The sequence below is a fragment of the Tilletiaria anomala genome (assembly GCF_000711695.1).
Source record: "Tilletiaria anomala UBC 951 chromosome Unknown K437scaffold_45, whole genome shotgun sequence".
NCBI lineage: Eukaryota > Fungi > Basidiomycota > Exobasidiomycetes > Georgefischeriales > Tilletiariaceae > Tilletiaria > Tilletiaria anomala.
Window position 1 is genome coordinate 55,296 of NW_013546977.1, and position 12,587 is coordinate 67,882.

The window sequence follows — 12,587 nt, forward strand, 5'->3', positions numbered from 1 at the left end:
CGCACATGCGACGCAAACGCGCACTTGGCGGTTCTGCACTTGGGTCCACCAGCTTTTTTATCGTTGGCATTCGCTCCGTATCATCTATTCCACCGCAACTTGCTCTTTCATTCGCTTCTGCGACGGATACAGAACGCCCTCCACAGATGGGCCGTACAGTGTTGGCGACGCTACGGTAGATTTGAAGCAGTGAAGCGACCGTGCTTTCCAGCCGGCGGCGAGTTTTACTCCACTGGTCGAAAGAACGGCGACGGCTGTGCCCTCATCTAGGCGTTCTTTTGACAATCCCTCCACCCAGGGGCGACGCTCTGCACCATCCCACTCGTCCAGGAAGCTGTCCGACGAGACGGCCGACGTTTTGTATTTTCCTGGCTTCGCTCTCGACCTCGCTGCCGCTGCGACGACCGCCCAATCGCGCGCGGGCAGCATCGCCGACGCGGTAGCTGATACGTGGCAAGTGAGCTCCGCTTCGGTCCGGCCATCTGTACGCATTGATTCCCAGCCGCGAGCAACCATCGACCATGTCAGCAACCGCGAGCACCTTGGCTTCCAACCCTTTGGCGCCGCTCAATGCCGCCACGGTTCAGCCGATACTGCGACCAACTGCGTCCGTCAGCACGGTCGCCTTCCGTGACGGACGGAACATTAGCATCAATGGTACGTTCCTTGTTTCGCATGGCACTTCGTTCGCTCCTTTGTTATTCTCCTCCGTAAATTCTGCATGTTTCGGATCATGGGTGCTGCTGGTAAACGTGCACAGCAGACATGCGCTGCTTTTGCATTGCCTAATGTGTTCCACGCCGCTGTGCCACTTCAGCAGCGCACGCAAAGTGACACCGTTTACTGGCATCGCTTCCCTTGGCGGCGCAGGGGAAGCAATGATCTTCAGCAGAAATACTCAACCCTCTATTAGACGACCACATATTATCAATACTGCAACGGCCGTTGATACGCATGCTCAAAGGCTGCTCGGGTTTTCTGACATTTAGATTGGCGGATGCTGACGATACGCAACGCCTTTCTCTTCCTCCTTTTCTCTCTTCACCATTTTCAGATTTCATCTATATTTCCCCGCCATGGTCACCGGGTGCAGGCGAGCCTTACCTCATTGGTCGTGTTATGGAATTTGTCATGGTTCCCGCCGACCTCGCCGCCCCAGGCCCGTCGACAGGACGAGTCAACCGGCTGCACGTTCGCGCGAATTTGTTCCTGCGCTCGAGGGACATCTCGCTGCGCATTAACAATGATCAGCGGCTCGTCGTCGCTACTATGAACGCCGAAATTTTCTCCCTCGAGAATATTCGCGGTACATGCGAGGTCAGGCATCGTGACCATGTCGGCGACGGTTCCGCACCAGATCTGGCCATCTGGAAGAAGCAAGAGGGTCGATTCTATTTCCATCAACTCTACGATCGCTACATCCATCGCTTTTACGATATCATCCCAACGGAAAAGCTGCGCAACGCCCCAGCAGAGGTGCTTGAATTTCTTCGGAATCATTACTCTTTCATTATCGCCGAGCCAGGAATGCAGAGTGAACTGTGCGATGCGTTGAGAGGTTGCGCAACTTGCAAGCAATGGGCATCCAGGTAAGTTCCGCCCTAAAGCCCGTCTGAATGTTCCCCGAAGGCCGTGATTCGACCGTTCACATTCATTCTTGCCCCCCTCTTCCCGGCAGCCCTGAGTCCGTACGATGCGACACGTGCAAGCAGTTTTGGCACATGCGATGCCTGAACCCTCCTCTCTCCGCCAAGCCGGCGAAGGGTTACAGCTGGACATGTGCACCATGCACAAAAAAGCACGAATTGGCTGTCGAGGAAGGCAAGTCTGGCAGTTCTACATCATTGGGCATGTCACGTCTGCCGGGCTCGCAAGGATCCATTAAAGGCGGGCCGGAGACGACAGCAGTCAAGGCCAAAGCTGGATGGCCGAAAGGGAGAGGTGCGCTCGCAACCTATTCTCCAGTCTAATATTGTTCCTTGTGGTACTTACTTCATTCCGGCCGCTTTGACAGCCCGAACGAAGATCAATCGAGACACAATGACACCCGAGGGTTCCCTCGCACCGCAGCGCGTAGTCGCCGATCTAAAGGGAACGAGGTGTTTCAACAAGTGGCCTTACAGGTATTTCGGTCAACACACGGATGCTATGGACGTTCTCGATCCGTATGATTCGATCTACCCGCGAGCGACCACGCGTCTCGGTGTCAAGTTCCAAACAGACCTACTCTCATGGGAAGAGCAGCTTCAGCTCGGCAAAGGCGAGCGATCGGCAGAGCTGGTGCAGCCTGTCAAACATGAAGGAGCCGAAGATGAAGCCAAGCACGTCAATGGCGGCGGCACAGTAGCTTCTGTTGTTGTAAACGGCCAGCCTCTTGTGAAGAAGATTGATTTAGAGCCACTTGATTCTCAAATGTCGACGCCAATCGGCTTGCCCCCACCGGGGTCATGTACCACCCTGGCCTCTGCGACAGCAATTTCGTCCATGTCAGCGTCCACTACCCCTTCAGAGCAAACGCCAGCGGCAGCCGACATCGTATCTTTTACTTCCGCGTCGTCTCAAGTGTCCACGAAACGAAAGCCAGGGCGCCCTGCGAAGAATCGATACCAGGAAGGTGATGGGTCCGCTGCTAATGTTGATTACGCTACCCAATCAGCAACACCAATAACAGATGCCACGCCGGAGCTAGCTGCTCAGGCACCGTCAACGATTATTACGGTTAAACGGAAACCAGGGAGGCCGCGCAAGAGCGTGTTTGGCGAGGACGGTGCCGCCTTGGAAGGGCCTTCTTCAGCAAGAGGCAGCCCGGCACCCGCGGTACTCATTCCACCCCCTTCGGCTCCTTCAGCAGCCGACAGCATGGCGGCCTCACCAGCACCCGAAGGCCCTTTCGTCCCTGTCAGGCGGAAGCCCGGTCGCCCGCCAAAGAAGCAGCCCTCATCACACGCAGCTTCGCCTGCTCCTGGCGCTTCGCCTGCTGTCGGCACCGTCGAGCTTCCAAATGCCGTGCCCACAACTTCCAGCTTGCACCCACCGGATGCGCCAGAAGCAGCGGTAGCTGGAGCGGCGGCGGATATTCCGGACCTCACGCCCGTACCGGATACCTCACCTCTTCCTAATAGAGGCTCAGATGAGACGGTTGAAGTGGTATTTTCGCCGGAATTAGGGCTTTCTGACAAACTTGGTGAGTGGCTATTATTTTCTTCCTCCAATGGCAGACTTCTGACGTGGTGTCCACGCTCTGTCCTTGTCTTCTCTCTGCAGTCGGTGCTTTTCTGCGGGCTGCCCAGAAGCATATGACAGTCAGCGCCGGCATTGACGAATTCAATGTGGACTTGATGAACCGTGCCCTGATGCTCCTTTGTCGGCATAAGGACTCAGTTCCAGCAGGCCTTGCCGAATTCACGAAGAGTAGCCCGCAAGATCTGCGAATTACCACATGGACAGCCAGGGAGATCAAAGCTTTGGAGGCGGCCGTGCGAGAGGCACCGCTAGATCTCAAGTACTGCAAGAAACTAATCCCCTCGAAGAAGTATGGAGACCTTGTCCGAGCCTTCTATGCACACAAAGGGTGAGTATACTTTTTTCTGTCGGATGCTGTTGTAGCACGATGGCTTACACTCCACCCTGCGTTGAACAGACGCAAGTATGGAGCTATCTGGGAGGCGAAACGGAAAGGAAACACTACAGCTGCAGATGAGCTTGAGCGGCCCCATGCGATCAGTCGTGCCGTTTCACCTTCCTTGTCCATCATTGGCGGTGGTGGCTCACATGGCGTGCTTTCGTGCACACTCTGTCAGACGACCAAGAGCTCCGTGTGGTACAAGGGCCCGTACGTATGGCCAAATCGCGCGATGTGTGTGGACTGTGGTCTCCATTGGCGAAAGTATGCCGTAGAGCTCAACACTCTCGATGCGATCACATCTAACAAGCGGCCAGCGCCCGATGATTCTGGACTCGGTGTTCCCCCACCCAAAGCTGCGAAAACCAAGGTCGATCAGCAAGCGAGTAACAAGACGGAAGAGCCCTCCATGCCAGAAATTCTACCTCCGCCACCTCGCCCAGAGCCTACGAAATGCACATTTTGCAAAAAGCTAGAGCCAAAGAAAAAGCTTGTGCAATGTGCAAATTGCTCCATGAGCGTACATCAAGGGTGTTATGGCTGCTCGGATGACGCTCTCAAGGCGGATCAGTGGTTCTGCGATGCCTGTGGCAATGAAAGATATCGAGAGCATCTTTTGGTACGCTTGCGCTTTTTAAAGAATTCCGGGCGGGTATGCTAATGAGAATCGTCCTGCATTTCAGTCACCCTATTGCATTCTTTGCCCTTTACCTCGCAATTTCGCCAATGTGGGCAATCTCAGCAACCTAGACAAGCCACTCACGGGTCCTGGCTCGGGTCGGGGTCGTAAACCGGCAACGTCGAAAGAATCGAGCATAAATGCGCCTCCTCCACTCACGCCTCTCGAGGTGATGAAGCCGACAGAGTACCACAACTGGGTTCACATCCTTTGCTCCATCTATATTGCCGAGTGCCTGTTCTCCAACACCGAAACTCTGTCCCTCGTGGAAGGCGCTAGCAACTTGCCTCCTTGGCGTTATTCAGCTAGGTGCGAGATTTGCGGCGAGGTTACAGGCGCATGCGTGTCTTGTGCAGAGCAAGGCTGCCGCAAGACTTTTCATGTATCGTGCGCCTACGCTGCTCAGCCCTTTTATCTCTTTGGCTTCGAGATCAAGCCTGTGAAAAGCGTTCGCAGGGACCAGACGGCAACTGTATCCTTCAAGAGTGAGACGGGCAACATGAAAGCACTGATCTGGTGTCAAGACCACAAGGACGCCGCCAAGGCAAAGACGCTGTACGACATGTCCGAGACGGATCCAGCCACCGGTCTTGTGAGTTTCAAGCACTGTGCAAAGCCATATCTTTCAAGAAGTGCTGATGACTCTTTTACTCCTTTCCCTCGCTGCACAGACTGCACTTCAAGCTTTCGCACGAACACACAAACACCTGACGGCGTTGAATCACACGCACACCGCTGCCAAGGAAGTGGACAGCAGTTTCGCTTTACTGCGGCGTGCACGACGTGCAGACGCGACAGTCGGTTCGAGCAGCGTATTCGTGGATGAATCGATGCGCGCGACTCCGCGCGGCGCTGTCGGCCGGAGCAGTCGGAGCAACAGCCATACCGGTGACGCGAGCACCGTCTCCGCTGAATACCACCATGACCATGATCATGCCCACGCTCACCTGCCGCCCCTACGAAGATGCTGTAAATGCGGCACGCCATACTCGCCCTACTGGTGGACTGTACCAGACAGCGGCCATGGCGTTGGTGAAAGTGATGCGGAGGAGCAGGGCGGGAAGGGTAGGAACTGTGGTGGCAGCGCCAATGTTTGCTGCAATCGTTGCAAGCCTGAAGTGTTTGCGACTGTGCAAGACACGTCGATACAAGTGACGGACCCGTTAAAGCAGGCGTGATCGATGTGCCTTTCGGTATCTGGCACATCGATGAATACTCTTGCAACCTGTCCGATCTTTCAACCCTTGCCGTTCTGTCAGCTTGGATGCGAAGAGGCAATGGAGCATGACAGGCACTGCGCTGTGCGCGCAGGTACATAGCATTGGCGAATGCGTATAATGCATGCGAGAGAGACCGCTCCGAAAAAATTGTAGCATGATACTATGGGAAATAATTACAACGCAGTCGCCGTCGTTGTTGACCCTCGCGTCTGGCGCCTGCCTGCACCAGCGGTCGTGGACGTGTCTGCTCGCGGCGCCGAAGCAGCAGCCGTGACGAGGTGGTCGAGCGGTCCGGCACGTGTGCCAAGACCAGGGACAAGGCTGGTGCCGCCGGCGGGTTGCGAGCCGGAAGCTGCTGGTGCTGGCGCTGACTTCTCATCGGGTGCTGATGTCAATGACTGCCCAGGCGGCTGCAATGAGGTATCAGTAGTGTTCGTCGCCGATGCAGTCGCGCCGGTTGGGTCAGTCGTCATGCCAGGTGCATCCGCAGCAGGAGCGGAAGGAGTGAAACCTGGGTATGGAATGTGATACTGCTGCAGGATCTGCTCGATCCCCTCCGGGTTTCCGCTGCTACTACCAGTGGCACTAGCGCCTTCAGGCGCATTGGTACTGTTGCCGGCGATGACAGCGTTCGTTGCGCCTGGCAGACCCGAGTGCTGAATCTGCGCCTGCACTTGGCCATTGCCGCCTGCAAAGGCCCGTAGTGCGCCTTTGAGGTTCATGTTCTCCTCGCGCAGCTGCGTGTACACAGCTTCGACCTCGCCATCGAGCGCTGCGCGCAGCTGCGTGCTCTCGGCCCGCAGATCGCTCGCTATCATCTCGGCTGCCAAGATTCGCGCACGTAACTCTTCCCGCTCCGCCGCGAAGGATGTCAGCTGCGTAGCCAGCTCGTCGCGCGCCGCCTTGAGTGCATCGAACGTCTGCTGTGCTTCCTCGAGTCTGCGGTACTTCCTGTGATCAGAGAGAAAACAGTGCGAGAGCATCAGCAAAGGGGCCGTGTGAATATTTCAAACCTGCGTGTTTGAAACGTGGAGGGACTTCAACTCACTCGTCCCTCTTCTCCCTGAACCGCTTCTGCGCAGCGCGATTCTGTGCCGCGCGTTTACTCGGGTCAACATCTCTGATCCCGCGTTTGCGCTTGCCGGAAACGGCCTGCCCGTCGGCAGTATTAATCAGGTCGGCTGCATCACAGGTTGGGACAGAAGCATCGCGGTCGGCCGCTGTACCGTTTCCGGCAGCTGGCCCTGCTGCTCCCGCGCCAGCGACGGTGGAGCCTTCGGCGCATGGTACTTGTGCTGAATCGGGCACACCTGGCTCCTGCGAATAATACTCTAGCGGCGGCGGCGGAGGTGGTCCGGTGCCCCGGCGATCTTGGCCCTGGCCCTGGTTGTCAGGGTCTGCTGGCCCTTGTGCTTGCCCATGTCCATGCGTATGCGCGTGGCGCGAAGCCTCCGCAGCCGCAGCTGCCAACGCGACAGCTGCAGCTGAGTTTTCCGCATCCCTTACGTCTGAGCTCGAGCGCCAGTTCTCCGGTGGCATTGACTGCGTATACCAGGATGAATCGGCTGCATCGCCTTGGTGTTGCTGATCGCCGTGGCCTAGCGCGTGACGCTGCTGCTGGTGATGATGATGGGGGGGGAAATGATGTCCTTGCCCGGGGGCGTGGGGCTGAAACGGTTGCGCATGTCCTTTGAGCTGCGCTTCGACGTGTTGCTGTTCTGCTTGCTCGACCGATGGCGCCGTGCGTGAATCCCGAGCGCCCGAAAGAGGCCCGCTACCACTACCACCACCACCAGCTGCCGCCGCAGCTGCACCTTGTTGTTGAAAGCGCGAATCTTGCAACGCATTCATTTTATCGAGCTCACCCTTTGTACTTGCTCTTCGTTGAGCGTCAATCCACGCGTGTCAGGTGATAAGTGCCTAGAAGGGCAGGCAATATTGACGCGTTGACGACGCGATTCAGAACATATGTCATATGGAAGGGTGCCGGCAGTGTGATTGTGATGTCAAACCCCTCCACTGGCGCGAGCGATCGCGTCCCAAAGCGTCGAATGGATGCCGTCGCGGCGTGGAGACGCCTACTACTGAAGACGCGTGATGGACGTGTTGCTGTCGGTATGGGTGAGGATGGAGGTGTGCGATGGATGCATGGCCGGGGATTGTTTGCCAGCGTGCTGACCTAAGATGTGAAGTAATGGGGCCAGCCCGCACAAAACGCAGACCGGATTTACAAGATTTACTCCATTCTGCTCGCCTGGACTCTCTGGGGTTAGAACGATAGTCACATTCTGGTTACTATTCTAAAGAGGAGCGAAAGAAAATACAGCATGTGCAGCGATCGCTAGGCAGAAACAAGGCCTGTGAAGGAGGGCCTGGATCTGTGAACTTGTCAACCGCCACTTCCCAAAGGAAAGGAACCAATTTGCGGGGCATTTGCAGAACCATTGCAAGCGGTTGAAAGCGAGCCGCGAGAAGGTGAATCGACCCGCTTGATGCTCGCAAAGGACAACGTGTCATGCCTCAGCGAGTTGCATAGATACCATGGATTTTTGCTTTGCTCTGCTTGCGCAGACACGACCTGCGACGTGCCCACAAATATTACAGAAGGCGAAGGCGTCCCAGGCGGCGCGCCCGTGCGGGCTGTGGTCGCCGCCACAGCCATGCATTGATTTCCTAGGGTTGAGGGTACCACCGGCTCTCCACCGCAATGTGATAGTGAAGGAGTCATGTGTCGTCTGCAGTAATGCCAGTGTATGTGAGTCGGGCAACTGACTCTGAATGAGGATGTCGACGCGAGGCGAGGCACATCGTATGGTGCAATTGCAAGTGAGATGGGCGCTGTGAATATATATACACAGTCGAGCCGCAAGCTTTGTACTGGGAAGTTGGGAGACCCTTTGTGCGCAAGAGATAACTTTATGCAAGGGGTAGAGGCTGTAAATTCCCGCACTTCTTCTCGGGTAATGACTTCAAGACTTGGCGAACTGTCTTCGACTTTGCTCATCCTCCTTTCTTATCTGGAAGCGACATGCTCAGTCGCGCGCTCGGGCCGATGCGATAATGAAATCACAGCGCTACCATAGTCAACGGCCTCTCCAACCTCACGCGCTCATGTTCGATCCTGATCTTGGCCATGCCATCGTTCTGCGATGATTCGATTGAGCATGGCGTTGGTGAATGGGGCTACATGACGGAACAGAGAGCGGGGTCACACGCGCCTTTCTGGGCGAGGAGCTTGGATTCTTCAAGAGAATGGCCACAAAGGCTCCTCTGATATTGCCACTGATCGAAAGAGGCGCATTACAGTGGAGGTGAAGAAATGATTGCGCCTGTACAGCTTACTCTCCTGTTTCGCATTTTAAATATCCTCAAGCACAGCGGTTTTGAACATTGTCTCGTCCATTTCAAGCTCATCGCCCAGTAAAACGCTACTCTCTGTTCTTGGTTTGCGTCATGCGGTCTACGGGCGCGTATGTTATCCCTATCACTTTTACGAACTCTGTGCACAATTGGCGCATTGAAGAGACGAGCTGTAGAGGTAGAGGCGCAGAGAACTCTCTGAGTCTCAGTGTATGCAATATATCACAGTGGCCTCTCCGTTGCGGCGCGGTGTCCCTTTTCGTCGCAGCGAATTGCGCGTCCGTCAATTTCAACTGTACACCATGTGCATCTCAATTCCTTATTCCACAATACTCGATGTAAATGAACCACCTACTTGCTTCGTGCTTTAGATTCTTGATGCAAAGCTGCATGCTGGACAGCGAAAGAGTGTAATTCGAGCGATCGAACAGCAAGGTGTCAACGTTCTATCAAGATGGACGCGGATATCGTATCGCAAGGTGCGGCGGCGCAATGCACCAGCGAGCAGTCCGATGCCACCAAGGGGGGCGGTGTGTATGCCACTGCGACGGGCGCGTCAAGCTCGAGCAGCGCAGACGCCGGTACATCAGAGGCCACGACGGACCTCGTAGCAGGCCTATCCTCCTGGTGGGGCGGCATCTCCAAGATATCAGCCGAGAAGTTCGAGACGGCACGCGCCAACATACAGACGCAGTCGAAGGAGCTCGTGCGCGTCGCCAAAGATGAGCTGCAGCGCTTCGAGCAGAGCTTGGAGGAGGCGCAGAAGCGCGCAAGGAAGGAGAGCAAGAGCGGCGCCATTTCTGTCACATCGGCAACGCAAGGGGATACCGGCGACAAGTCAAAAGGGAAAGGCAAGGCGCGGCAAGTGGATGGAGATGCTGTCGATGGCGACAAAGAGAAGGGCTCGCAGCGCGAGCGGTCCGGGATAGCGCGCGGGGAAGAAGGCATAGAGCAAGGCGGAGGGGACAACGTCGCAATGGTCGATGCCAATGGGGATATTGTCGGTGGCTCTGATCCATCCAGAGGCCCTGGCTCACCAGCAACGACAACGTTCGACTTCGACATCGAGCAGCGACTGGTACACGCCTCTGCGCTCTTTTCCAACTTGGCCAAGTCGCTGCAGAACGATCCGCGCGTACAGTCGATACAGCGCTCTCTGGTTGGCATCAGCAGTGACGCATCTCAACAGCAAGGACAGCAGGTGTCAATTGATGGTGCAGAGAAAGAAGGCTCAACTTTGGCAGAGAGCACTCCTATTAGCAACCTTTCTTCGACCATCCAATCTTCCCTTCCGCACCTCTCCTGGGCACAGTCGCAAGCGCTGGCGGAAAAGTACTGGAGCAAGAGCGAAGAGTTCGCCAAGGAGGTTATCAAGGAGGTCAAGGACATTGCCGGAGAGTTTGTACAAGTCCTTCCGCCTGAGAAACAGGTCTCGGATGAGAAGGCAGCGGGAAAACAGCAGGAAGGCAAGCGACAGAAGTCGCAGAAGAGCAAAGCAGACGACATCGTCTTTGACGCCGACAAGGATGGCGGGCTAGAGGACATTAGCGGCGCATTGGAGCGCGCTGCGGCGCCAACGCCTCTGAAGCCAGAGACAAGCAAGTCAAAAGCTGACTTCGACTGGGACGCGCCGGAGAACGGAAAGAGTGATAGTGCGTTCGGCCTGCAGACTTCGACCGGTCCTCCAACAGGCAGCTGGGGCGATAGCGACGACGAAGTGCCAGCGCGAGCCGTATCAGCAGCACCCGGCCGGACCGCGAGCGAAGTTGTGACCGCAAAGGCAGGAGTGGGCAAAGACGCTTCCAGTGGTGGCGAGGCAGCCGAAAGCCAATCAAAAGCGAAGGAGGCGACCAAACATGACGATGAGGATTCCGATTGGGAGTGATGTAGATCTTATCGCCAACCATGCAATGCACATAGGATTCGTTGCAGATATCATAGTGTGCAGATGAGGGTGGGGATGTAGCGCTAATGTCTACGCGTCATGAATGGTAAAAGAGTCGTCTAACTTGGAAACCCCAGAGGTGTTCATCCGTGAAGGCATGTGTGCAAGCGCCGACTTGCTGGCATCAATGATTAGCTGTCTGTCAGTCGGGCCGAGCGCAAATGATCTTTCAGTCACACAAGTCGCGAAAGAACCATGTGGTGCCTGACCGCTAGATGGACTCACATTTTCCGCCTCCATAAGACGCATCGTCCATTCAAACGCCGTGAGCGCTGCGGCGTTGGTCGGGAACGCCCTGAGGATGCACGGCAAAAAGCCCGTATAGAGCGTGCGCACCCTCCGCATCACGCTTGCGTTCGGACCGTCGTGGTTCCACACGCTGCGGAAAGCCGAGCGGATAGTCGCGTGCTGCGGATCTCGCAGGCTGTCTGCCATGATGCGGTTCTTGACCACGTCGGAAGGGAAGGCAACGAGCCAGTACAGCTCGGCTGCCAGGCCGCCTGCTAAGAAGGTGCGCATCGCGTCGGACATCTCGAAGCGCGTGCCCCGCAAAGACGAGAGTTGCACGTGGATCCAGTCGTAGCAGCCAAACATTATGGCAAAGTTGCTGCGGAAGAGCAAATTGGCGGGCAGGCCGTGCCACATGCCTCGGACACCAGAGTGCTGGACGATTTGGCTGACGCAGTTGATTGGACCTGAGAATTCACGTGCCGCCGCGCCGCCCGCTGTTCGACCTGGTATGTGGAATCGGACCTTTTGGTGCTGCATTTGTAGCTTAGCTGCAAGAAGGTGCAGAGAAGGAGCGGTCAGCCCTCAGAACGGGACGTCTGTACTCGTTGGCGTGTAATACATTTGATCAACTCCATGGGTGTGGTGAAGAGCGAATTGGTCCAGCCTGCAAAGAGGCCGGAGATGGCATGAAAATAGGTCGGCAATGGCTTTCCTGTGCCTTCTCCGGTGCCGGTAAGCCGCGAGAACATCAAGCGGTAGTTGTGCAGCGAGCCAAGCAGTACGCTGTCTGTGAAAGCCCAGCCCACTGCAGGAGGTGTCTACCTCGGTGCATGAGCGACATTCAAATATCAGGCTCGGCCAAATTACAAGTATGTCTGCTTCTTCACTCACTGCGCCCTTATATAGCCCAAATATTCTCTCTTTTCGGATCAACTGCATGAGTGCATCTCCTGGTCCTTTGAAAGTCCCGTACGGACTGACCTGCATCCGGATTTTGATCGTGTCGAAAGGATGCCCGACAGCCAGCTTCGTCAACCCGGAGACCGTTCCAGCCGCGAATCCCTTGAAGGATGCATTGCTTTTCCAGTTGCTGTCATCCTGATCGGCGGCCTTGCTTTTTCCTGTGGGATCTGAGAGCTTCACGCGAGACGATGAAGCAGCCTTGATGTCCAAGCTTGAGACCGTCCCGTCGTCTGATGTTTCGATCGCCATGTTGCTGCAACCAGTTCAGCAACACAGGATGATGCAAGGCCGATGATTCTGTTCAGCCTTACCCGATCGCCCGCCATCTATGGTTCACAACAGCGTTCATGAGAGTGTACATCACGTTAGTTGTGTCCTATCCTCGTGCGAAGGTGAGTTATTGTCAGCGATGTAACAATCAGTTGTTCAATTCGCGAACGCTCGCTTTCCAATTCGGCTCCGAAAGACACCGTTCTGGTGCCAGCGCGGTGACCACCGTCGACCAGCCGCTGGCCTTCTTTTGCTCATCTTCGCATCCGAAGACCTTGGCTCGTACACCACCAGGGC

The 12,587-nt window shown here is 56.0% G+C and overlaps 5 protein-coding genes across 5 annotated transcripts; 2 read left to right on the plus strand and 3 right to left on the minus strand.

Annotated features, from left to right (window-relative positions):
• Positions 1–296: 296 nt before the first annotated feature.
• K437DRAFT_125829 (uncharacterized protein) lies at positions 297–5,587 on the plus strand. Its single transcript, XM_013387591.1, has 8 exons — positions 297–657; positions 1,055–1,589; positions 1,679–1,941; positions 2,015–3,184; positions 3,265–3,571; positions 3,641–4,241; positions 4,306–4,893; positions 4,973–5,587. Exons 1-8 carry the CDS (start codon positions 522–524, stop codon positions 5,477–5,479), a joined length of 4,107 nt encoding a protein of 1,368 aa, XP_013243045.1. The 5' UTR covers positions 297–521; the 3' UTR covers positions 5,480–5,587.
• A 40-nt stretch (positions 5,588–5,627) lies between these two features.
• K437DRAFT_256742 (uncharacterized protein) lies at positions 5,628–7,725 on the minus strand. The gene is made up of 2 exons (XM_013387592.1): positions 6,570–7,725; positions 5,628–6,472 (listed from the first exon to the last, which is right to left on the minus strand). Exons 1-2 carry the CDS (start codon positions 7,370–7,372, stop codon positions 5,695–5,697), a joined length of 1,581 nt encoding a protein of 526 aa, XP_013243046.1. The 5' UTR covers positions 7,373–7,725; the 3' UTR covers positions 5,628–5,694.
• An 87-nt stretch (positions 7,726–7,812) lies between these two features.
• K437DRAFT_256743 (uncharacterized protein) lies at positions 7,813–8,384 on the minus strand. The gene has a single exon (XM_013387593.1). It carries the CDS (start codon positions 8,181–8,183, stop codon positions 7,911–7,913), a length of 273 nt encoding a protein of 90 aa, XP_013243047.1. The 5' UTR covers positions 8,184–8,384; the 3' UTR covers positions 7,813–7,910.
• Positions 8,385–8,930: 546 nt separating this feature from the next.
• On the plus strand, positions 8,931–10,858 carry K437DRAFT_125819 (uncharacterized protein). Its single transcript, XM_013387594.1, has one exon. The coding sequence runs from the start codon at positions 9,336–9,338 to the stop codon at positions 10,764–10,766; it is 1,431 nt and encodes a 476-aa protein (XP_013243048.1). The 5' UTR covers positions 8,931–9,335; the 3' UTR covers positions 10,767–10,858.
• Positions 10,859–12,404, minus strand: K437DRAFT_125818 (mitochondrial carrier). The gene is made up of 4 exons (XM_013387595.1): positions 11,949–12,404; positions 11,677–11,875; positions 11,052–11,605; positions 10,859–10,965 (listed from the first exon to the last, which is right to left on the minus strand). Exons 1-4 carry the CDS (start codon positions 12,267–12,269, stop codon positions 10,951–10,953), a joined length of 1,089 nt encoding a protein of 362 aa, XP_013243049.1. The 5' UTR covers positions 12,270–12,404; the 3' UTR covers positions 10,859–10,950.
• Positions 12,405–12,587: the final 183 nt, after the last annotated feature.